The sequence below is a fragment of the Pimephales promelas genome, chromosome 5 (genome assembly GCF_988280905.1).
Source record: "Pimephales promelas chromosome 5, fPimPro1.hap1.1, whole genome shotgun sequence".
Classification (NCBI taxonomy): domain Eukaryota; kingdom Metazoa; phylum Chordata; class Actinopteri; order Cypriniformes; family Leuciscidae; genus Pimephales; species Pimephales promelas.
The window spans coordinates 9,154,463-9,181,817 of record NC_142773.1 but is presented as its reverse complement, the minus strand read 5'-3'; the positions used below and the strand labels follow the sequence as shown (position 1 = coordinate 9,181,817).

The window sequence follows — 27,355 nt, the reverse complement described above, 5'->3', positions numbered from 1 at the left end:
TCATGTTTAGCTCTCATCTGAAATACATTGAGCTCTATAAGGATTCCCCATCATAAACATGAAGCGATATCTAAAAAGCTTTTTTGTGTGTGTGTGTGGGGGGGGGGGGGGCAGTTTATCACAACTTAACACAAAATATAAATACCATGTAAAAATGTTTTCATGTTTGTTTTGTGTCGTATGATACACCCGACTTTTATGACTTACATATAATTATTGTTACTCCCCTCGAGTTTTAATATAGGCTCAAGTCGTTCCTGGGTTTTAACAGGCGTTTATTAATAAGGAGAACTCAGTGGCGTAAGTTTGCTTTAAGAAGTGGGTGGGACAGGTGGGGGGGCTAATACAATGCTAAATCATAAATCAGATGACACACCAATGACCAGCAATCGATTTAAATAGTACATTGTGTTTAATTTGTCGTTTAATGAGATCTAATATGTGTTGGTGCCGAGAATTTTCACTTGAACAAAAACATAGATCCATCAGATACACGCATGCACCAATGGTCCAGTGGCAGAATTTTTGCCAAGCATGTCAGAGATTCTGCGTTCTAATCCTCAATCGTATAGTTTTTTTTTTTCTTTTTTTCCACATTAAAACTGATTATGTTTATCAGTGGTTGTATATCAAGCAGGGACACGTTTGTGGGCATTTTACTTTGTGATTTCACCGTAACGAATAGAGAGTCTTCGCAACGGATTAAAGCACACCTCCGTGTAAAGACTGTGCGCGAGCCACAAGAGAACACTTTATCGGTGCCACTGATTGCAGTGAACGAGCACTTTGATCACTTGATTTCAAAAACAACACATTTCAGCAGACTAGATCGCCTCTTATTTAACAAACAAACGAAATTAATGCTCTGCTAGTTAACTAGAGATGTTTTATTTATTTGTATTAGTTACATCCTTTAAGTGTTTTTAAGTTGAGAATGAGAAGTTTTGAGTTGGACTCCCTCACATGTCAACGTTTTCGTTGAGATTTCATTTGTAAGTGCATAATCGGCTTTTATTTGTGTGTCTTTGTATGTATGTAATGATGTGATGTAATTTTGCTGCCTATCTTGGCCAGGTCTCCCTTGCAAAAGAGATTTTTAATCTCAATGGGTTTTTACCTGGTTAAATAAAGGATAGATCTGTGCCGCGAGATGTTTCAAAAGTGGTGGGGACAAAATCAACCCTGGCAAAAAGTGGTGGGGACATGTCCCCCCTGTCTCACCCGCAAATTACGCCTATGGGTGTACTGATGATGCTGCTGCCATTAGACCGAGAAGTTTCTGAAATTTCTTCAGGGGTGCACGCTCGCCTGCCTTGAATGAGGCTGCCAGCGCTTGCATAGAGATGCGATATTTAACATTTTGAAAAGCCTTGTTCAAGCGTCTCAAATCTAGAATGGGTCTAAGGCTGCCGTCCTTTTTCGTGTGTGGGGGTTGGGGTGTGTGTGTGTGTGTGTGTGTGGTGGGGGGGCACTCAGGAGACACTCTATCGGGAGACACTCTATCGTACCTTTTGCCATCAGATTTTGTATTTTGGTGAGAAGCACGTGACCCACGCCTAATGGAGGGTGACCGTAAACCTGTGTGTTGTGATTGTGAAACATACTATTTTTGTGCTTTATGTGGGTCGCCGGGAAAACGTTGTTTGTTTGTAGAGGTGTGCTCACACGCTGTGCAGCTGTGAGGGCATCGAGCAAACTGTAACGAATATCCTCTTTTCATAATGTTCAGCACCCAATTCGATTACGAAGAGAGAACGAGTACTGCGTATCTTGCCGTGCCTGCTACACGCTCTGGTTCGCTTCGGCAATGAAAAACCAGGGATATCAGCCCATCAAGCTATATTTATTGGGCTAAACCACGGCCGCTTCGGCGGGAGTATGGCGCAATGGGCGCGAAGTGCCCTCATTATACCGTCACCAAAGAGCCGCTCTTGATAGGCTGATGCAGTTGCCGCAGAACAGCCAATTGGCACGCTAAGCCGCCTTGCCTATATCTGCATGCTGCTGCTACACGTTTTTCAATAATTCAAAATTAAGGATAATTTTTTGGCTTCAATATCTCAAGGAAAAGAGGTTTTCCCCCTAGCGTAAGATATTATGCAGTACTCGTTCCCTCTTCTAGAGAAAACCGAGGTTACGTTAGTAACTGAGTACGTCATATTGTGTATATTTGTTTAGATCCAGCCCTTATTATAGGCGTAATTTGCGGCTGGGACAGATGGGACATGTCTCCAGCCCTTTTTCACAGGATCGATATTGTCCCCCACCACTTTTTGAAACATTGCACGGATGTACCTAATACAAATAAATAAAACATATCCAGTTAACTAGCAAAGCATTAATTTAGTTTGCTATTAAATAAGAGACCTACAGTAGCATTTGTTGTTTTTGAAATCATGCTGAGCTCTCGTTGCCGCTGCTATCAGAATCATGGATACAGTTGTTCTCTTGTGGTGCGCGCAGTCTTCACTCACACGCGCTCTTCAATCTATCGGCATTGTGGAGACTCTATTCATTCCAGTGAAATCACAAAATAAAATGCACACAAACATGTCCCTGCTTGATATAGACTGTATCCACTGATGAACATATTCGGGCTTGATGAGAGAGAGAAGAAAACTATATGAGTGCAGATTAGAACCCATAACTTCTGACACACTTGGCAAAAAATCTACCACAAGAACATTTAAGAACTCAAACAAAATATGTGGATCGATGCATTTATTTACGGGTTGAGCAGAGAGGCCGCACAGTTTGACCAGCAGGCAGCGGCCGCACACCAGTCCACCGGATGGTGTTGCTAAGAACTTGCAATGTATCACTATTATCAGAAAGGCCCTCGCGGCCTCGAAACACTACCAGACCACCGGGAAAAGTCCCGACTCCCGATTGCCACTCCACCCCTGCACACCATTACAAAATATATATGTATGAAAGATTTTTGGAATTCTACGAATCGATTTTGAATCGGTAAAGCTTGAATTGCGATACAAATGTGAATCGATTTTTGTTCACAGCCCTAATATTAAGTGTCCCCAATTTAGAAAGACAGAGGCAACACTGGCAAGAACCTAAACTCCATTAGGTGACATAAATAGAGAAAAAAACTCCTATGGCTATAACAGCTTTACACAAATATTTATTTTCAAATATGCTTTATTTTATTTAGGAAATTTGTCACTGAATCAAAAACATTAATATACAGGAAGTAGTCGTTTTTGAAGATAAATGATAGTTTAACTCGGGCTCTTTGCTGTATATGCTGTTTATGTAAAAAAATAAATGGAATTATTTAATATTTGTGTATAGAAAATATGTTGAACGTGTTCCATCTAATTCTGTGTTGTGACTTTATTGTAGGTTAAATGATTGTAACTTAACAGACAAAAGCTGTTCAGCTCTGGCTGCAGTTCTTGGATCAGATACTAATCTGAAAGAGCTGAGCATGAACAATAATAAGCTGCAGGATTCAGGAGTGAAGCTGCTCTGCACTGGATTGAAGAATATAAAGTGCAAATTGGAGATACTGAGGTAAGTTGAGCCACAGGAGTCACATGACTAGAGTGAGGTGCAATGACTGACAGGACGATGCCGGAGGCAAAAGCCCAAGATAACTTTTGTGAAAAATTCAAAGATCTTTTATTTATTTGTTACAACGTTGCTATACCATATCAATCCTGTCATTGTGCTATGTTATTGTTGTTGTGTTTTTTCATCTAGTAATATTGAAGTGACATTAACCCTCTACCGCATGGTGTTGCCATTTGGCAACATACTCTTTTTGTTCATGTCATTGCCACTGTCTCTTTAAGAAAACATTCTCGTGTTTTTTGTTGGAATGAGAAGACCTTAGTTTAGCCAATGATATGCTAGACGGCATGACATAGACGGTAGTTGCTGAAAGCAAACTAAAACGTCAGGAACAAACAAGGACCAGCCCATATCACATACACATCTAATTTTCTTTTTACATTACTTCAAGTTAAGCCATTCAGAATAAAATAAAAAAAAAGAAAAGAAAAAGCAATTTTTTTTCTATAGGTCTATCATAATGCTTGCAGTAGAGGGTTAAGCATTCATTTTGTTCCAAGAAAAGGAAAGATTTAACATTATATATCAGAATAAGAGCCACTGATCCTGGTCCTTTTTATTGATTTTTAACATTTTATTAACATAAGATAATTATAAAATAAAAATAATAATAAAATACAGTAAATTAAATCAAATCAGTCCATGGTCACAGTTCATCCTTTGTGAATGTTATGTAAACATGCCAAACCCTGTCATGACATGGTAATGTCAGAGGTCCATAAGCGGTTCCCATATCCTTCGGAAGGCATCCCCCTTATTTTTTAGGGTGTATGTGCGTTGTTCCAGTCTTAAAGTTTTGTTGAGGATTTGTTTAAACAGATTAAATGATGGGGATCTTTGTTGATTCCAATTGAGCAAGATACATGTCTTTGCGATATAAGACATTATGATAATCCTCTTCCTGCATGTGGTGTCCAGTGTCTTATCCAATTCCGTACCAAAGAGGTACCGTGTTGGTGTAATGTCCAGCAGGGTTTTCACTATCTTAACAGTTAGATCATGTATCGCCTTCCAGAACTGTTTAAATTTCTTGCATTCTCAAAAAAACATGCATAATTGGCCTTTACATGTTTTACAACGATGACATCTGGGGGATGAGTTAGAAAACATTTTACTTAGGCGAAGCGGAGTAAGGTACATCCTGTGCATGAATTAATAATTTAGTTTGATTATCTTATTACAGGACAGTGAGGAAAAAACATTCTGACATACTGTTTCCCACTGAGCTTCATCAAAAGCACGTCCCATATCCTTCTGCCATACGTTCCTAAGTGGAGTCAAGGAAGAGTTGTAACGGTCCAACAGAGCACTATAAATTACAGAGATTGTTCCTTTTAATGATGTTGAGTTTACCAAAATCTCCTCAAGATATTTTTAGGCCCTAATACAGACTGTAATGCCTGGTCAGAGGCGTTATGATCCATTTGTAGAATTTTATTTAAACATGCAATGAAGCAGAGATAAACAGACATAAACAGTGCAGGTACAGGGCAATCCAGAATCCGAAACTGAACACAGGCAAGGGTCAGGGCAGGCAGCAAGGTTCACAGAAACGAGAGTCCAGGCAGAGATCAGAGTACCAGAGAATCACTATAAACGGGGATAAACGCTCGGTGATGACAGCAGATCAAATCAAGACTTTGCAAAGTCACAATGAGAAACACAGTCCAGATAAAGGGGTAATAATAGGGAACAGGTGATGCAGATGGGGATAATCAGATAAACTAGGCAGGGATGGAGACTGGTAATAATCAGAGGGATAGATAGGAAATGCAGTTCCTTAATATTCTGGAGAGAGGGAACGGATGAGGCCAGAGGCCTTTTTCCCCTTTCAGGGTGTTTATAGACCTTATTCAGAGCAGCGCCATGACGGGTATGAAAGTGAGGGATAGACTTACCGTGTTTCCAATGTCATCCGCTGTAAAAAGCTGAATAAAGTGGCTAGATTACTTACAATTTTCCACAGCTTACATTGTCGGGAGTTTTTTGTCAACTGACATTTCTTTGAAAGATATTTTTCCAGTGTTTCATGAGCAGAACAATCCGTAAACACATTAAATAACAGTACAGCCCATTGAAGAGATGCAAGTCTATCCCTCACAGCCTCGCTTTCATTCTCATTAAAAATCAAAGATGGCGCTGCCGTGAATAAGGTGTATTAAATGGCGAATTTCTAAGTATTTATAAAAGTCCTGTTTCGGAATTCCATACACTGACATTAGAACAGCAAAGGACTTGAGTGTATCCCCATCAAACAATTGTTGGAATTGCTGTACGCCATTTCCTCTCCACTCTGCGAACAAGGAACCACCAATAGACGGTGGCAGATCTGGGTTTAAGGATATGGGGAAAAGCCTGTATATTTTACCAAAATTCCCAAAGAACTTATTTATATCTTGCCAAGCCCGAAGAGTGTTGTAAACTACATATGTTTTTGTTATTTGATGTATTGCATTTATGATGTTAACAAATAGTAGCAAGGTTGTAGATAGGAGTACAAAGTTCTTCTTCTATGGCAAATATATTTTTAGTGACTACGAAAGGGAACTGTCTTTATTATTCCTACTCAGGGAATGATGGTTACATACGTAACTGAGACGTTAATTTTTGTCCGTTGTTTTTTTAATTGTTGTCTACATCATTGTGTTCTGTGTATCAGAATAATCCATTGTAACATCGCATTCATGATCAGATATACAGCTGTATCAGTGTCTTTATTTGCACATACATTTTATTTAAAGAAGAGCGGTGCTGGTTCATCTTTAGAGCACTAGAGGATATGAAATCGGTCCATAAAAACTTGAAAAGCATGCTCTGATCCGTATATGAACTATATGATCCATGATCCGCATTGCGAGCGTTGTCTCCACTGTGATGTGATGATGTCATGTGTACTACAGCGATTGGATTGGATTGAATGAGCTCTTTCTCATGAATAAATGCAGAGAGTCACTCAGAACCGCCTGGCATACAGAATCGTTTTCACCAGCTCCGGCAGCCAATCACATTCAGCCTCACATTCAGCCAATCACATGTTCCGAAAGCATGCTTCTACCTCACATTCAGCCAATCACACGCTCCGAAACCACGCTTCTACCTCACATTTAGCCAATCACACACTCCGAACGCACACTTCTACCTCAGATACTGTGTGTGTGTGTGTGTATATATATATATATATATATATATATATATAGACATACATAAAATAATCAAAAGTAAGCTAAACCACTTTATACTCAATATCTCACAATGAGTCTAAATTCAGATTATATTTCTGCAAACGTTTTCACTTTAGTATTTTGTGATCTGGTGAAATAAAGATGAAGATCTCTCTTCCTCTGTCTTTTTTATTTGCTGATTAAGATGATGTGACTACAGAATAAAGAGTCTCTTATTGTCTTCATTCTCTCTCTCTCTCTCACTGCTAATGTAGGTTTAGCTGCTGTGATATGACAGATGAAGGTTGTTCTGATGTGACATCAGCTCTGAAATCAAACCCATCACACCTGAGAGAGCTGGACCTGAGCAGGAATAAACTAGGAGACTCTGGAGTGAAAAACCTCAGTGATCTACTGATGAACCCACAATTCAAGCTGGAGAAACTACAGTTAGTGTCATTATACTGTACAGCAATTACAGTGTGACTGAAGTTTATTTATTTGAAGACAGCAGGGCTTATGTTTCATTGGTTATAGCAGTTCACTTTCTGAATTTCCCTATTGCTCACTGTTACGACCCTTCTTAGTTTTTAACCGTCTAGGGATTTAGAAGGGGAACATTAATCATCCCTCGACACCCACCATAGAAAACACTGGGAAGTGACTGAGAGAAACAGTAGGCAGTAGAATATTTAAGGTTATTTTATTATTGCTGGCCACAACCGGTCAAAATAGCTCTCCATAAAATATGTGTACAGCACACATATTCATGAAGAAACAATTCAAACAAATATTAACCAATCAATAAAGTAACATAAACATACCAGCAAATTATGTATTAATTCTGGGAAAAGAAAAGGGCAACTGGACAGTGCCAACTCAAAGAAATTAATAAAAAGAAAACAATCTTTCTTACCCGAATTTAATCTAACCTAACTAATAAAAAATAAAATGTAGAAAAGAAAGATCTTCAACGTCCGAGACGTCGTATACTTCCCTACACTAACTAACCAAAACAAAAATACAAAAGTGGCACTTGTCCCTAAATCTAGTGTTTTTAAACAAAGAAAAAAACTACATGTGCGCAATGTATGTCACGTGACATCTTACCTGACCCTTTTCTTTTATCCCACTTTTAATAAAGCATTTACTCAAGTTCAGATAATGAGTAAAGGAGTTCAGGTTTAAGACACTCTAATTCACATGACAAACTTAATATAAACGAACTAAATCAATAATCAAACGAATGTCAACAAAAACGTAACAAAGGACTCAGCACACGGTTGCAGTTCACAAAACAAAAGGCTGGCCACACAATCGCGTTCAGGTGCTCCTTTTATAGTTCCCGCATCTCCTGATGAGCCCCGTGATTGGATCGCTCTTTCCCTCCTCTCTGATGACAAGCCTCAGATCAGCCAATGACCGTAACCAAGACAACCAATCAGCGCTTCTCTGCGAAAGAGAAAGTAACACGGCAGAAACACGAAGAAACACAGAGACACCCAAAGTCGCAAACTCGTGTAATCGCCTTTATTCGTAACACTCCCACAATCAAAAACAAACGTCTACCGTTTGTTAAAATTAATATGTTTAGTTAAATAAAATCATAACTCACCCATCATAAGTTCTCTCAAACTCTGGAAAGAGCATCCGCCAGGACATTCTCAGATCCTTTCTTGTGATGTATTTCAAGATGATAACTCTGTACAAACAGAGCCCAACGCATCAAACGTTGATTCGCATTGTACATCCGAGAAAGAAAAACAAGGGGGTTATGATCCGTATACACAACCGTAGGCAGATTGGAAGAGCCTAAATAAACCTCAAAAAATTGCAGGGCAAACAACAACGCCAAAGTTTCCTTCTCCACTGTAGAGTAATTTCCTTGATGTCGATTAAACTTACGAGAGAAAAAACATATGGGATGATCCACGCCATCCCCGCCCTCTTGAAGCAACACTGCTCCAGCGCCAACCGCGCTCGCATCAACTTCCAATTTAAAAGGACGATCAAAGTTCGGAGCTGCTAAAACTGGAGTGCTGTACAATAAAGCCTTAACACTCTCGAATGCAATCTGGCATTCATCAGTCCACACAAACTCTCGTTTTGGACTAAGAAGATTGGTGAGAGGGGTCACTACCGTAGAGAAATTCTTACAAAAGTTACGATAGTACCCAGCCATGCCCAAAAATCGTCTTAACTCTCGACGTGTCTTAGGGACTGGGAATTCCGTAATGGCTACAACTTTCGTTTCAATAGGTTTCACTTGTCCCTGTCCCACCTGTTTACCCAGATAGGTAACACTGGCTTGGCCAAACACACACTTCGCCAAATTAAGAGTTAACGAAGCGTTCTTTAACCACTCAAACACTGTGTAAAGTAAGGACATGTGTTCTGTCCAACTCTTAGAGAAAATTACCAAATCATCCAGATAGGCGTTACAGTTGGGGACACCAGCTAGAACAATCTGGATCAACCTTTGAAACGTAGCAGGTGCGTTTCGCAACCCGAAAGCCATAACATTATACTGTAGAAAACAGTCAGGGGTTACGAACGCAGAGATGTCAGATGCACGCGATGTTAAGGGGACTTGCCAATATCCCTTAAGTAAATCAAGTTTACTAACGAAATTGGCAGAACCTATATTATCCACACAATCTTCCATCCTGGGAAGAGGATAAGAATCAGGCACTGTCACGGCATTCACTTTACGGTAGTCCGTACAAAAGTGAAACGAACCGTCAGGTTTATTTACCAAAATGCATGGCGAACTCCACGGACTACAGCTATGTCGAGCCAATCCGTTTTCCAACAGATACTCAGTCTCCTCCTTCATAACAGATCTCTTAATTGCATTAAGTCGATAAGCATGTTGTTTTATAGGTCTTGCACCACTAACCTCAATATCATGTCGCAACACATTAGTCTGAGATGGAACGTCCGAAAATAAAGCTGGAAAAGCAGTAATCAAATCCACCACATCCTGTCGTTGTTCATCAGGTAGATGAGAAAAACGAGAAGACAAGTTAGTTAGAATAACGGAATTTTCCAACTTATTGCACTGTTGAGGAGTATTTCTGAGCACTAGTCCATCTTCATCGGAGTCAGCTTCACTCTCTACAACAGACATAAGTTCCGTCATAACAACAGGCGCAGTTTCCACAACTTTTTCAGGATCACATCGCACTTGTTCTCGATCAAAATACTCTTTGAGCATGTTAACATGACAAATACGCGTTTTACGTCTTCTCTCTGGTGTTCGTATAACATAGTTTGTCTCACTAAGTTTTCTGACCACTTCATAGGGACCAGTAAATCGAGCCGACAAGGCAGACCCTTGAATAGGTAAAAGCACCAATACACGGTCACCAGTTTTAAAAGAACGTACAACTGTCTTAAAGTCGTAACGACTTTTCATTTCACTCTGACTACTTTTCAAAGCTTTCTGAGCAAGATCGCAAGCATCATGAAGTCTGTTTCTGAATCGACTGACATAGTCCAAAATGTTAACTTTAGACTCTGAATTAGTCTCCAACATCTTATCTTTCAGAACCTTTAAGGGACCACGAACAGTGTGCCCAAAAACCAGCTCGGCTGAGCTAAAACCGAGTGACTCTTGCACTGTTTCACGTATGGCAAACAACACCAAGGGAATTCCTTCGTCCCATTCCTTCTCTGTTTCCATACAGTATTTTCGAAGCATCGCTTTTAAGGTCTGGTGAAATCTCTCAATTGCACCTTGGCTCTCAGGATGGTATGCACTTGAGACTCTATGTTTTATAGATAAAGATTTGAGAGTCTGAGCAAAAATACGCGACAAAAAATTCGTTCCTTGGTCTGTCTGAATCACCTTGGGAAGACCAAATGTAGAAAAGAATTTTATCAGCGTTTTCAGAATAACAGGAGCGGTTATTTTTCGTAGCGGTATCGCTTCTGGAAAACGTGTCGCTCTACACATAATAGTGCACAAGTATTGGTTGCCTGATTTTGTCTTCGGCAAAGGACCAACACAATCTACCAGCACTTCCTCAAATGCCTCACCCACAACTGGGATAGGAGAAAGTGGAGCGGGAGAAATTATCTGATTCGGTTTTCCCATTATTTGGCAGGTGTGACAAGTACGACAGAACTTAGAAACATCACGCTTCAAACCCGGCCAAAAGAAATGGCGCAGAACACGATCGTAAGTCTTAGTTATTCCCAAATGTCCAGATAACACATGCTCATGAGCCAAACATAATACCTGAGTACGAAATGTAACTGGAACCACCACCTGATATACAACATTCCAGTCCAAATCATCATCAATTCTAGAACACCACTTTCGCATCAATAATCCATCATCCACAAAATACGCAGTATGTCTTTTCTTAGTAGCATCGAAACTAAGAACAATCGAAAAACATTTACGCAACGATGGATCTTCTTTTTGTGCTGCAATAATCTGAGAACGAGTAATGGGCAAATCCAACGAATTTGCGTTCCCCAGAACACTTTCACTTTCCCTTTTTAAACTGGTGTTTTGTAAACATTTCCCTGTTACTTTCGTTTCAGACTCAGAACCTAACATGTCATCAGTTAACATCTGACCCGTCAACGAGTCAGCTAAAGCAACTTGGTCTGCTTTCGCTAACTGAGCGCGTGTAACAGCACAGGCAGAAAATACGTCAGGATACAGATTAGCCACATCGTTAGAAATCGCACACACATCTGGAACATCAGTCACCTCGGGCACGGGCATGACTTTGCCTCCGGCCAAATCATTCCCTAAGATAAAGGTTATTCCTTTCACAGGCAGGGAATCACGAATACCAACCTTCACAAATCCTGAAACTAGTGAACTGTTTAAGTACACACGATGCAAAGGAACTGGTACTATTTGCATTTCAATACCACGAACTAGAATATTCGAGCCACAATATGATTCCTCAGAAAAAGGTAACACCTTACATACCATGAGTGACTGCATAGCCCCTGTATCTCGAAGAATATGAACTTCTTTCTGATCTTCCATTCTTCCAGATAATGAAACAAACCCGTTCATCACAAACGGTTTATAATTCACATCAGGAATCTCAGTACAATTTGACAGTTCAGATGCTTGCACAGTCTTGAGTAACGCGACACTTTTAGGAGGTTGCATCTGCTGCTTTCGTTTCAGCACCACACAGTCCGCAATTAAATGCCCCTGCTTATGGCAGTAAAAACACTCTCTTACCTCTTTGGACTGTGAAGTTTCAGTTTTTACTCGGACACTCTGACTGGGTGGCGGGGAGTAAGTCACGCTCTTTTCAGCGCGTGTTACTGAAAATGCTGTCTTATGCGTGAGTACGAATTCATCTGCCAAGACCGCAGCACGAGACAGTGAATCAACTTTTTGTTCATTTAAGTACACAACCACACGTTCAGAAAGACATGATTTAAATTCCTCCAGCAGAAGTAATTCTCTCAACGAAACAAAGTTATCAGCTTTGCTTGCATTACTCCATTTGTCAAACAGACTACTTTTATCCCTTGCGAATTCTACAAAAGTCTGGTTAGAACTCTTTTTATGGCTTCGAAACTTTTGTCTGTATGCCTCTGGGACTAGCTCATACGCACGTAATATTGCAGATTTCACAGTCTCATACTCTAAACCATCCTCTAAAGAAAGAGTGGAAAATACTTCTTGCGCCTTTCCCATCAATCTGCACTGCAACAGAATAGCCCAAACCTCTCTCGGCCAACCGAGTGATAGAGCGATACGCTCAAAAGCGCTGAAGTATGAGTCCACCTCGGTCTCTCTAAAATGTGGAACTAGCGTAATATGCTTACTGACATCGAATGACCCAGCTGCTAACGATGGAGAAGCTGATGACCCTAGTGGTTGAGTATGAACAGAGGACACAGTTGCCAACAGTGGAGTATGAACATGAGGAACATTGATCTCCCGAGGTGGAGGCGGTTGCGCAGCAGAGCTCCCCACAATTTTCATTGCCTCGAGCTCCAACTCTCGCATTTTTATCTGTTTCTCTGCCTCAATTTCAAATTTGCGGATTTGTAATCGCAAATCCAACTCACCCTGACGATTCTGTACTTTCTCTTGTGCTTCCAGCTGCAATCGAGCAAGACGAACTTTCAGTCTCGCGTCTCCCTTTGAATTTATAGAAATAGGAGAGAACGGTTCAAATTGAGGTAGTGTTCTATTTCCTTCCCCTATTGGCGTAAACCCCTCACCTCTCGATGTTTCAATATCCACATCGCACTCTATATCCTCTTTGTCTGGTACCACAAGCACATTCATCTCTACTAACTGCTCACGTATAATGGATTTTATTTCCCTCTTAAGAGACTGTCGAACCACAACGATCTGAAAATGTTTCGCGATTTCTAACAAATCATCCTTTCTGCAGCAATCTAACAATTCTACAGTAGGATTTTTAATAAAACTTTTCAAATCAAACGTTGCCATTATTCCTGCTGATCAAATCTACTAACCTACAAAAATTATTTATTCTCTCACCACATTCCCAGTATATAAAAAAATAGCAAGGGTGTCTCGGGACAATCAATTAATTAATCCTAATATCAATTAATTTCCAGGAAGAATTAAGATCCCGGACGAGCCCCCATTAATGTTACGACCCTTCTTAGTTTTTAACCGTCTAGGGATTTAGAAGGGGAACATTAATCATCCCTCGACACCCACCATAGAAAACACTGGGAAGTGACTGAGAGAAACAAAGGCAGTAGAATATTTAAGGTTATTTTATTATTGCTGGCCACAACCGGTCAAAATAGCTCTCCATAAAATATGTGTACAGCACACATATTCATGAAGAAACAATTCAAACAAATATTAACCAATCAATAAAGTAACATAAACATACCAGCAAATTATGTATTAATTCTGGGAAAAGAAAAGGGCAACTGGACAGTGCCAACTCAAAGAAATTAATAAAAAGAAAACAATCTTTCTTACCCGAATTTAATCTAACCTAACTAATAAAAAATAAAATGTAGAAAAGAAAGATCTTCAACGTCCGAGACGTCGTATACTTCCCTACACTAACTCACCAAAACAAAAATACAAAAGTGGCACTTGTCCCTAAATCTAGTGTTTTTAAACAAAGAAAAAAACTACATGTGCGCAATGTATGTCACGTGACATCTTACCTGACCCTTTTCTTTTATCCCACTTTTAATAAAGCATTTACTCAAGTTCAGATAATGAGTAAAGGAGTTCAGGTTTAAGACACTCTAATTCACATGACAAACTTAATATAAACGAACTAAATCAATAATCAAACGAATGTCAACAAAAACGTAACAAAGGACTCAGCACACGGTTGCAGTTCACAAAACAAAAGGCTGGCCACACAATCGCGTTCAGGTGCTGCTTTTATAGTTCCCGCATCTCCTGATGAGCCCCGTGATTGGATCGCTCTTTCCCTCCTCTCTGATGACAAGCCTCAGATCAGCCAATGACCGTAACCAAGACAACCAATCAGCGCTTCTCTGCGAAAGAGAAAGTAACACGGCCGAAACACGAAGAAACACAGAGACACCCAAAGTCGCAAACTCGTGTAATCGCCTTTATTCGTAACACTCACATTTTTTGTGTTTTTTATCTAGATAGTAATTGTTTAATTCCCAACATCTGATACAATGTACTGATTGTGTACACAGAAATCTGCCTTTTAAACAGAAAATAAAGAAACAGTGTCTTCCAGCACACAGAACTAGTGTGACTGGGTTTTAAAACAGACCATTGGAAACTAAATGCTGCTGTAGCTCTTCAATAAGATGATCATCATAGTGGGTTTCTGCAGGGTTTAGTTTAGTTTAGACTTTTTAAGACCTTTTTATGACCATTATGATTTAAATTTATGACCGACACGAATTACGAAAAATAACTTCCTTTCAGAAGTCTTTTTTATTGACTTTAGTAAAAGTAATGAGTTTCATTATTTAAAGGTTCTATTTTCTTAAAAGAAACAAACTGAAGGCTCCCTTTTCCTAAGTATCAATAACACAGGAACAACACTTAACAATTATCACGTTAATATATCAGTCAACATCGATAATTATCACGATAAATGTCAAATCTTCATTTCTTTCAAGTTTAAAGGCAGATTTTTGCTCCTAGCTGAAAGTTATAGCCAGAGCATTAATTGTAGTTTTAAACTACTCTTTATTGTCAGAACATATCATGACAAACACTTGCCAAACACGAGAACTTTTCACAAATATGAGATAGAACATTCAAACGTGTCATTTTTCCTAGACAAAATTAATATCTTAATTGGAAAATAAATTTCTTAGTTTCTGCTTGTGCTAATGGGGGATATTGTTTCAAGTCTTGAAACAGGTATGTGTTGCCTGACTTGGATGGCACATATCTTCAAGAAATGTATGAAAAACAATAAAGCCTAAATACATTAAATACTGTAATTATATTCCATTAGTACTTTCATACATTGTCTACATTAATAATATAACACAATTCAAATATATCCCACATTTCATTTTATCATCATGGTAAATGATGGGAATTAGTAGACGGAAAAGCGAGGCTGAGCGAGGCCAATCAGAGTAAATGCATCTGCTAAATCTAAGGTGGTTTTTTTTTACTTTTTATGAGTCCGAGGAAACCCTGATCATAGATGTGAACTATTGTTATTTCTCTGTCTTTAGTCTGAGTGATTGCATTATTACAGAGAAACAGAGTCTCTTCCTGACTTCAGCTCTGAAATCAAACCCGTCACACCTGAGAGAGCTGGACCTGAGCGGGAATGAACTAGGAAACTCAGGAGTGAAGCACTTATGTGCCGTACTGAAGGATTCACACTGTAAACTGGAGAGATTGAGGTCAGTCACATTCACATACAAGAATCAAAATGCTTAAAATCACTTAAAACAGTTTAAACTAAAACACATTAACATTATATTTGTACAGACATTTTCACTTCAGTATTTTGTGATCTGGTGAAATAAAGATGAAGATCTCTCTTCCTCTGTTTTATTTGCTGATGAAGATGATGTGACAGAATAAAGAGTCTCTTATTTTCTTCATTCTCAATCTCTCTCTATACAAATGTAGGTTGAGCTGCTGTGATATGACAGATGAAGGTTGTTCTGATGTGACTTCAGCTCTGAAATCAAACCCGTCACACCTGAGAGAGTTGGACCTGAACGTGAATAATCTAGAAGACTCTGGAGTGAAAAACCTCAGTGATCTACTGATGAACCCACAATTCAAGCTGGAGAAACTACAGTTAGTGTCATTATACTGTACAGCAATTACAGTGTGACTGGGGTTTATTTATTTGAAGACAGCAGGGTTTATGTTTGATTGGTTATAGCAGTGCAATTTCTGGGTTTATTAAACTAAAACACTTTATTCTCAATATCTGACAGTGAGTCTTGAGTCAGTGAGATATTTGTCTAAAATTCTTCACATTCATGATTTGTAAGATAATCTCTCTTTCTCTGTCTGTCTCTCTAGTCTACAGTACTGTGGCATTACAGATGTTTCTTCTTTAACTCAGTCTTTGACGAACTCAAAAGCTCTGCAGTTTTTAAAAGAGCTTGATCTGAGTGACAATAAGATCGGAGACTCAAAGCAGCGGCTCAGAGACGAACTACGAGACTCAAACTGTGTCCTGAGGTGAGGAAACATCACTGAGATACTAAAGAGATCTTCATTTACCTCTTATATGTGAACAATTCTTTCAAATATTCGTGAAAGGAAGTTATCATTAAGATTTATTGTATCAAAAGTTTTTGTGAGAACATAATGTGAAGTTATTGAAATGTTGAACACAAAGGAGGAAAGAGAAGAAAAGCTCACTGTCACAGCTTTATACATCAACACCTGCTTTATGAACTGTGTCAGTAGAATTGAATCATTTGAGTGTGAAACAGACTTGGTCAGATTGTAGGAAACGCTGCACTCCTGCTAAAATCAGTGCAGTTCCAGCTTCAGCTCACAGCGTCCAGCTCACATGAGCAATGTCTCTGTCTCTAGTGTGTTTTTACTGTGACAAGCAACACGTCACACTACTCTACACTTACTTTACTCTCAATTATTTACTAAGAGCCTACAAACATGTTTAAACTAGAGGACAAACGGCTTTAACTAAAGGTTTGTGTTTAACTCAAAATAACATTAGGATTTGCTCGCTGTGGTTTATTCCATACGTCATACACTCATTAGTTTCTCATTAGAGTCACACAGACACACATATGAACATGATTCAGGTTCTATTATGAAATCTTTAAAAAAAAATTAAATCACGAATCATGATTTAAATCTATTATATTTAAAAACACAAATATTTATCCAAGACAATGTAAAGTAATTAATCTGATTACAGAAATTCAATTAATTTGCACTTTGTTCCACTGAACACTGATTGTTTTCTATTCTGTTCCACTTTACAGAGTAGATTAAGATCGACTGGCAAACGCCCGGATCGACCGGACTTACATCATGGTTTAAATCTGTGAAACGGAGATGAGAGGAGCAGAAACCATCAGGTGATCCACAGAAGAGTCTCACTGCTGTCTATGAGGAGAAATACATGTGTAAATGTGTTTCATACAGGTGGAAGAGACTCAGACTTCACTATTAAATAAAGCAGCGTGTGTGTTAGCATGCGTATTAGAAACATGTGATATTGAATGATTAATGTTGGTTTATTATTCAGCCAAATGATGGTTTAGTTGTAATTAAAGGTGGAACAGAGGAAGAAGCTCAGATGAGTGTCAGCAGAAATCTTCACTATCAGGCCTGCAAATATAATAATGTTTAGACTAAAATCATCCAGAATTATTCAAATATTTCTAATCATGAACGTGATTGTCAACTATAGCACATACATGTTTCAAAAGATATAGATTACATGTAACTTTTAAACATTTACAGTATCTCTCTAACATTTTATACACAGAATATGTTTATTGTTATTGTTTTATTCTACATGAAGTTAGTTATGTGTGTGCGTGCGTGTGTGTGTGTGTGTGTGTGTGTGTGTGTGTTGCTGATGCACAGATGTACAGTATATTGTCTCTGTTCTGTGGATGAAGTCTCTTCTCCTCTACAGACCGACTAAACATTTTCCCCAGTTAACAGCATTTGTGTGTGTTTTACTCGCTCCTCAGATGGCAGATGTGGGCCACTTCAGGCGATGATGTGGCACTGCAGGCCTTCTTATGGCCCGACAAAATGTGTGTGAGTCTGAAGTGGCCCACGTGTAAAATGGCAAATATGGCCCAAAATTATGACAAAAATTTTGCACAATTGACAATGACTAATCTGGGTGTAAACCAAACATGACCCACATATGTTGCATCAAATGTGACCCAATTATCTTAAAAACAAATCAGGGCCAGTTTTGGCAAAGATGAAGGACAGTAATCACTGTGAATCTGAATGTGAACCCATGGATGTCAGTGTGAAATGTGCTGGGGACAGAAACACATTCATTTATTTTTCTCTTTCGTGCAGGTCATGTTTTGAAAGACGATGTCCTGTAGATTACTAATGTAAATAAATAAAAATGTATACAAAAATGTGATGATGTCCGTTGCCTATGTGTGAACCTAAAGTGGCCAAATAAACGAAAAATGAACGAATCATTGTCCGAGTCTTTTGGTTCATTCAACGAACGAATTGACTGAGAAAAAGATTTGTTCATTTTGATAAACGAGTTCAAACAGGAGAGACATGAACACGCATCACAGAACAGAGCAAGATGAGCATTTGAGCTTATAAAACTTAAACTTTGTTATTTATTTATTAAATGAGCGATCGCTTCGCTTGATAAGACCCTTATTCATCATCTGGAATCGTTTAAAGCCCTTTGAACAGTTTGCACTGAAACTGTCTTTTGGACCTTGAACCATTTGGTTACCAGTAAAGTCCATTATATGGAGAAAATCCTGGAATGTTTTAATCAAAAATCTTAATTTCTTTTCCACTGAAGAAAGAAAGACATTGACATCTTGGATGACATGGGGGTGAGTAAATTATCAGCAAATTTTTTTTTTTAAAAGTGAACTACTCCTTTAAGGATATAGCTGGGATTTCACCTTGGTTTTGTCCAAACTGCACAACAAGACAGACAAAAAAAAAAAAAAAAAGACTAAAAAAGACTAAGCTTTCCTTTATACCGCAAACGAACAATGATCTACATCAAACAGAACAAGACAAACTTGAGGAAACAAACCAGAAATGTCAAAGAAGACACTGGAAGAAAGATAGTGATGAAAAAAAAGGACCACTCGCAATTTAATAAACGAAAAATGAAGGAAAATGAACGAATCATTGTCCGAGTCTTTTGGTTCATTCAACGAATGAAATGAACGAATTGACTCAGAAAAAGATTTGTTCATTTTGATAAACGAGTTCAAACAGGAGACGAGAGTCATGAACACACATCACAGAACAGAGCATTTGAGCTTATAAAACTTAAACTTTGTTAATTTTTTATTAAATGAGCGATCGTTTCGCTTGATAAGACCCTTATTCATCGTCTGGAATCGTTTAAAGCCCTTTGAACAGTTTGCACTGAAACTGTCTTTTGGACCTTGAACCATTTGGTTACCAGTAAAGTCCATTATATGGAGAAAATCCTGGAATGTTTTAATCAAAAATCTTAATTTCTTTTCCACTGAAGAAAGAAAGACATTGACATCTTGGATGACATGGGGGTGAGTAAATTATCAGCAATTTTTTTTTTTAAAAGTGAACTACTCCTTTAAGGATATAGCTGGGATTTCACCTTGGTTTTGTCCAAACTGCACAACAAGACAGACAAAAAAAAAAAAAAAGACTAAAAAAGACTAAGCTTTCCTTTATACCGCAAACGAACAATGATCTACATCAAACAGAACAAGACAAACTTGAGGAAACAAACCAGAAATGTCAAAGAAGACACTGGAAGAAAGATAGTGATGAAAAAAAAGGACCACTCGCAATTTAATAAACGAAAAATGAAGGAAAATGAACGAATCATTGTCCGAGTCTTTTGGTTCATTCAACGAATGAAATGAACGAATTGACTCAGAAAAAGATTTGTTCATTTTGATAAACGAGTTCAAACAGGAGACGAGAGTCATGAACACACATCACAGAACAGAGCATTTGAGCTTATAAAACTTAAACTTTGTTAATTTTTTATTAAATGAGCGATCGTTTCGCTTGATAAGAACCTTATTCATCGTCTGGAATCGTTTAAAGCCCTTTGAACAGTTTGCACTGAAACTGTCTTTTGGACCTTGAACCATTTGGTTACCAGGAAAGTCCATTATATGGAGAAAATCCTGGAATGTTTTAATCAAAAACCTTAATTTCTTTTCCACTGAAGAAAGAAAGACATGGACATCTTGGATGACATGGGGATGAGTAAATTATCAGCAAAAGTTTTTTTTTTTTTTAAAGTGAACTACTCATTTAAGGATATAGCTGGGATTTCACTTTGGTTTTGTCCAAACTGCACAACAAGACAGACAAAAAACAAGACCAAAAAAGACTAAACTTCCCTTTAAACCACAAACAAACAATGACCTACATCAAACAGAACGAGACAAACTTGAGGAAACAAACTGGAAGTGTCAAAGAAGACACTGCAAGAAAGATAGTGATGAACATGTAAAAAAAGGACCACTCACAATTTATATTGACAAGAGAAAAGGGGCAAAGATAAAACCCAGTGTAAGACAGGGGTACAGGCATCTAAACCACGGATGGACACGTGTTATAAAAAATGGATGAAAAAATGCATTGTGTCCTTTCATTTAATTACAACAGAGTAAAGCTACAAAAATAAAAAAAAATAAAAAACATTCTTCATTTTGGAATGGAAAGGCCCATTGCAAATTTAATGGTTGTGTATTTTTCTAAATTTTGTATACGTGAGAAACCAGCAAAGGATGTGCCCACAGTAGGCCTACCAGTTACTGTGAGAGTGTCTGGAAGAATTGATCACTCTAAGGCAACATTTTTTAGGAGGTGGACAAGTAATATGGAGAGAGAAGACCTCAAAAAGATGCTTGGGGAATTCATGCCTGTGCATGTATCCCCCCCCCCCCCACCCCCCATTCAATCCATTTTTGGATTGTCTAAAAAATACAAGATGCACAGGACTTAAACCAACAGTTTACACCCCTGAAGCACCAATACCTCCAGTGTGTGGCTATTCCACCATTTACACTACACATGTACACTACTACACAGCTTCAGCTCTTACGAGATTTGCAAAAGGACAAACCTTTTTTTTGTATCTAGATGCCACAGGACGTGTTGTGACAAAACCACAAAGATGCAAAAGTGTATTGTATTATGCACTTTGCTGGCCAGTTCAGTCCACTTCAACAAATGAAAGCGCAGCGCAAGTTCTGCCAGGAAGACTCAATTGTCACGTCATTATTACTTCTCATCTATCCAATCGCGTTCTAATACGCGAAGTATAAAAGACCCTTACTTACACTTGTCTGAGTTCGCAGATGCTGACGCTTCACCTACCACCATCCTCCCCACCTCCACTAAGACGGTCTTTGCTCCATCCATCCCACCACCACCAGGTCGGTCCCTTCCAAAACTCCAAGGGGGGGTCGGCTGCGCCCCTGCCTTCATCTTCAGGCAGGATATGCAGAATCCATACCCTCGGATCGCGAGTTACGGACGGGGCCTACGCCAAAGAACTTTATTGCATATATGACTTGCTGGGCTGTTAATAAAATGTTTTATCGTACAGTATCTTATCTCCCGAGTCTTTCTGGTAGAATAATAGTTGCTGTATCTGAGATGCTCTCATCAGATCAGAGCACACCGACAATTCAGAACTGGTTGAACTGCCTGTCCCGTGATTTTATGTACATGTACAAACAAAGCCTCCAACCACAAAAAGTGGAAACCGATTTTAGTTGGGCAATCATTCATGCAACCCTACATACGTTCTGTCAGTGTAATATACACAAGCATCTGCAACAGTGTCTTGAGGAATGTCTGGAAGGAAAACGGTGTGCATTCACTGTTGTGCACGTATGTGCTGTGCACATGATAAAATTGCTTTTAAAGGCAAAAATTGTAAAGGCTAAGTGCACCAAAGAAATAAAGAACTTGTTTCTGCATTCATTTGCACTAATACAGAATGCCACCTCACTGGCTGAGATCAAATCTTTGTTGCAAGACATTTGCATAGTTTTTCCCCAAAGAGATGCTTTGTCCATCCTTGATTGTCTGAAGACACTGCAGAATAAAATACACAATCAGCCTGTCTTTGCTGATGTTGATGTCAATGAAACACCTCTGGAATGATTAGTTAATGAAACAACTCCAAAAACAATTGTTTATGACTCCCCAATTGCAAAACTCTTTGAAAAAATACTAGTAGATGCACAAAACGAACAAAGCAGTGATACAGCTCAAGCCAATCCATTTAAGTGTCCAAGCATGATACAAATTCTCAAGCCGTACTTGGCAACAGTGTGACTATGGACAGGCATAATGTTGAAACATCTGGGAAAAACTCAAGACACAAATGCACAGGTTGAGAACTGGTTCCGAACAACAAAGCGCATCGTGCTGAAGAACAAACTCCACAGAAGACCAGGAATTTATTTGTGGTAAAATGCGTGGTCTCACCGTTTATGCAATTCAGCAAAACACAGTAAATGAGAAAGAAACAAATGACAGCAAAATCAAACTACCTCTTAGTGAAGAAGAGAAATGGCAGAAAGGCAGACACCAACAAATATGACATGCATGGAAAGCATCTACACTTCCTCTCCCTGGTGCGGGAAGGGCCAAATAGGAAAAACAAAAAAAAAAACTATACAATTGGCTAACACCTGCACAGTTGATAACCTGCTGTACTTCATTTTCTTAGCAATAAAGACCAGACCTTCACTCTTAGGTGAAATTGAGTGTAAGCAGGTCCATGACAAATGCTTCAAGCTATTATTGAAGGTCTATCAGCATTTCATGCTTCAACAGTGGCCCCAGGGAAAAAATATCTTGGCTTCGAGAAACATCAAAATTTTTCCATGGAAATGTTCCCATCTTGACTACGTACATCAGACCAAAAGACAATATATATGTAATGGGCATGATTGTCCTAACCCAACAAAAGAGTACCCAGATGATACTGTTGTTGCTGTCCTGTGAGTACTGTGAAGTGTACATTTCTAATGAATTGTAAGAGCAGTCTACAGCCCTGTATTGACATTTGTCATTTAACAATTTCTTTTGCCATTACAGGCGCAATGACTTCTCTCTACATTACAACAGTCATTACAAAACTGGTCTTTGTCAAGTCACAGTTTTCCATGCACAGAATGTAGGTAACACAAAAGTAAAAATCTGTACAATAACCAGGGATGGGCATAAATACATGGAAATGTATTTAAATACAAATACAAAATACTGTGTGGAAAAATGTATTTAAATACAAATACAAAATACTGTGTGGAAAAATGTATTTAAATACAAATACAGTATTTTGTATTTTGAAAATACAGAAAATACATGTGAAATTGGCAATTCAGTGCAGGCATCCCTATTAGGCTGAAATCTATCTGGTCCTATTCTGAATGCCAACAATTATTTAGATGTGTGCAACTACTTAGAAACTTTCGTTTTCATTTTATATACCTCTTCCCTTCCCCAGCCCTGTAGGAAATACAAAACTTTTAACATCTTTTATTATGTTTTATCACCACCAGGAACAAGAACTCAATAACACAAAGTCAATTATATTTTAAATAACTGATGGTGTACTCCTCCAGGTGGTGTACCTATGTGTTTCAGACATCTATCTATTCGATTCCCTTTAGCACCACCAGCTTTTCAAAAAGTTTGGGTTTAAGACGTCGTCTGTGTGGCCTATTGATTAAACGGTACCACTTTATTTGAAGGGGTGTGCATTAGACTGAAATGACACTGTCATAAACATGACACTTTTAATGCAAAGTTGACATTGTTTAAAATGTCTTTGTTATGAAAACTTGACATTAACCAAGAAATCATAAACTTTCACAAATGTCATAACAGGTCTAATTATCAAACTTAAAGAAGTTATTTAGCTTTGCGTTAACATTACATTACTGTCATATGTGGTTGGTTTTGACTTTGGCCGTCATGACACCATTATAACTGTGACATGAATATTTTACTTGTCCTCAAGGAAAGTGGAACACATTGTACTAGTTATAAAGATGTCATTAAGGGTTATTACACTGCCAAATGTTTTAACAACAGTGTCATTAATATTTCCCCTTACCTCAAGTAAAGTGGAACACGTTGGACTAGGTATAAACATGGCAGGTTGACAGGTTATGATTTCTTGGTTAATGTCAAGTTGTCATAACAAAGACATTTCTGTCTTTGTTATTGTCAAGTTGTCATAATCAAGACATTTTTTGTCTTTGTTAATGTCAAGTTGTCATAACAAAGACATTTTAAACAATGTCAACTTTGCATTAAAATTGTCATAATTTACCGAATGACACTTAATGACAAAAGTCATAAACATTCATAAAGACTCCTTCATGTTGACAGGTGTTATGTCATGTTTATGACAGTGTCATGTCAGTCTTATGCACACCCCTTCAAATAAAATGTACCGATTAGACCCGCAAAGGAAAACAAGCGCTCTACAGGAGCTGAAGAGGGAATGATTGTGTTGAACCTCACAAACAGCTGTCTAATAAGTGGATACTGGTTCAAGATGTCCAAATCCTTCCTCTGATCTTCTAGGATTCTGGCTCAAAGTATTTTGAGTATTTTGAAAATACAAAAATACTCATCCTAAATGTATTTAAATACATTTAGGATACAAAATAGTATTTTGTATTTCAAATACGTATTTTAAATACATGTATCTGAAATACTGCCCATCCCTGACAATAACTATATGAAATTAACAATTTGTTATTGTTTAATAAAATGTAAGTGCAAAGTAAACCGTTCATGTGAGATATTAAAGTGGTGAAAATAATGTCTGAAACAAATGTACATGTTTTCAACAAACCAAAAATGTGTTTTCAAAGGCAAGAGCTGGGGTCTCATTTATAAAGCGTGCGTACGCACTAAACGGGTCTGGAAACGTACGTACGCCAGTTTCCACGTAAAGGTAGTGATCTATAAAAAACTTGACGGGAGAATGTGCGCACCTTTAAGCAAACTTTGAGCCGATTACATGAATGTGTATTATATTATTATCTTGCTAAATAGCTAGTAAAGCTAATCGCTAATTAACGATCATTCTAGGTAAACTTGCAAACTCACCTGGTTTACATTATTTTTAAACGAAATGCCAAATATATTTTTTGATTTAGATAGTTTCACTCCTTATTTAGTGTGTATTGAGCTAGTTTCTACCTTTGCTCTAGCTAGCCTAAAAGCACCTGAAGAGTAACTGCTTGTTAATCATGTACAACCTCCTGCACAACTTTCACCTAACGTTAGTATGCATGGAAGGTGGCAACTCTTAAGCTAACTAGTTAGACAGTGATTGATATACGGTTTGAAAGTGTGACCTAGTTGTGTTTAAAATGGTCTTTGTAATATGGTTGTTGCACTACACGGTGAGCTTGCAAACTCAGCTACACAGGGCTCCAGATATGTTTACCATCTAGCCGAGGTCTAGAGCTGACAAGGTAAATTGCAGGTGTAGGACTAACTCTTACATTAGCAACCCACAAATATGTGTGTGCCTGTACTGGTAATTATTTTTTTCTTTTAAATCAGAGCATGGAAACCCGACCACAGGAAAGCATTGAAAATGAATGATTTAGTATTTCACTATAATTTCATGTAAACTTACATTTAAGTACAAGATAGTTGTTTTAAATATGTTTGTACATACCCAGCCAGCAATGACATGTGGGGCCCAGATGGGTCTGACATGAATTGCCCAATTAAGACCCACGCAGTACCCTTACTGGTCCCAATTTTAGTAAGTCTGGGCTTCCACAGCTTGCCCCAATGTGGATCCCGGGTGCAAGCCCATAATGGGGCCCACATTTGCTGCCCATCAAGCCCTTATATGGGCCCCACATGTCATTGCTGGCTGGGGGGTAGGTGGGGCCCCAATGGGTCTGGCTTGAATTTCCCACTTAGGACCCACATAAGACTCTTACAGAGCCCATTTAAAGCCCATCTGGGTAACCATAGTTGGATCCCGGGTGCAAGCCCACTTAAGGCCCATTTGGCCAGGTGGGGCCCAAATGGGTCTGACATGAATTGCCCAATTAAGACCCACACAGTACCCGTACTGGTCCCAATTTTAGTACATCTGGGCTTCCACAGCTTGCCCCAATGTGGATCCCGGGTGCAAGCCCATAATGGGGCCCACATTTGCCGCCCATCAAGCCCTCATATGGGCCCCACATGTCATTGCTGGCTGGGTATAAACTAAAATCCCTTTCCAGTTAAATACACAGGAGAGGGCAAGGCAACTACTTGCCCTGATTTCATCAATAATTCCTCAAGAACAGCGACAGGGCAGCCAGAGTGAAATGGCCAATTCATCCAGGCTGCAGAAAGTCTGACAGACACAGACCTCCCATCAGACATCTTGTTGGTTCTAGATCCAATTAGTTAATTTACCACCATATATTTATTTAGAACACTAATTGTTATTATTAGAAAACTAAATCTATGGTTTTGAATTAACTTATTGGTTATAGTAACATTGAGAAACCAGTCTAGGTGACATAATCTGGACGGGATTTGGCGTGGGAATTTCTTTTCTTTCCAGGCAATGGTTACACTGACGACGATTATACAAAACCTACACAAAACAATTTAAACATTCAATCCAAATAGCCTCATGCCAAAATTATCCTAACCACCCCCAGGAGTGGCTGCCCAATATGCCTTTCCCCTGTGAGCTTCTGCCATATGCAGTATCTGACCAGACTGTGAATTTAACCTTTATCTCTGAAGGAAAGTTGCAGCAGAAGCCTGATGATTATTTTGCTACACCACCTCAGACCCCAATGACAATTCCACTTCCGAACTGTAGGGCGACCGCAAAGGAAAAGTTCCTTGGTGTTACTTTAATTCATTTTAATTAACTGCATTTATGTTTTCATAAACGTTATGAATCTGATCTGATCTCTCTCTATATATCTCATAAAAGTATATATATTAGGATACCCCCCCCCCCAAAAAAAAAAAATGCTGGCGATGAAAGCGTAGGTGTATGGTAAAGTCAGTTTTTATTGTTTTTTCAGTAATGTCTGAAGTACCTTTAATTATTATGTTTCAATTATACAGGTCCTTGCCCGGATTTTTCAGGAATAATAGAAAACGGCCATCAACCAGTGTATCAAGCTGCTTCACATCAAAGAGTTACAAAAAATGGAAACCTTTTGAGTTTTTTTCTACTTTCGTTCAATGACAAACTGACTCCACTTCCATCAGATGAACTGACCTTCATGCAGGCTAGATTGGGAAAGAGGGCGGTTTCTCTTGACTTTGATCTAACACATGATCACATTGAGGTTAAAACCTCTTTTACAAGCGAGACCTAGTCAAGACAGGGTCAGATAGCAGGATTAAAATTACAAGCAACAATAAGAAACCAATCACAACATTGTCATTAGATACA

At 38.6% G+C, this 27,355-nt stretch overlaps 1 protein-coding gene across 8 annotated transcripts in view; it reads left to right on the top strand.

Moving 5' to 3' along the window:
* Positions 1–18,375, top strand: part of LOC120467090 (NACHT, LRR and PYD domains-containing protein 3) — a 39,244-nt gene extending 20,869 nt beyond the window's left edge. For 5 of the 8 annotated variants that reach the window (XM_089130940.1, XM_089130936.1, XM_089130937.1 and 2 more), the window contains 6 exons: positions 3,361–3,531; positions 7,028–7,201; positions 15,429–15,602; positions 15,835–16,008; positions 16,240–16,401; positions 17,178–18,375. In XM_089130940.1, the coding sequence (XP_088987066.1) occupies positions 3,361–3,531; positions 7,028–7,201; positions 15,429–15,602; positions 15,835–16,008; positions 16,240–16,401; positions 17,178–17,187 (865 nt within the window). In that variant the 3' untranslated portion in view covers positions 17,188–18,375. Of the gene's footprint in view, positions 1–3,360; positions 3,532–7,027; positions 7,202–15,428; positions 15,603–15,834; positions 16,009–16,239; positions 16,402–17,177 lie in introns of those variants that run through there. The other 3 variants (XM_089130938.1, XR_016168477.1, XR_016168476.1) reach the window with 3 other exon arrangements.
* The last annotated feature ends 8,980 nt before the right edge of the window (positions 18,376–27,355 follow it).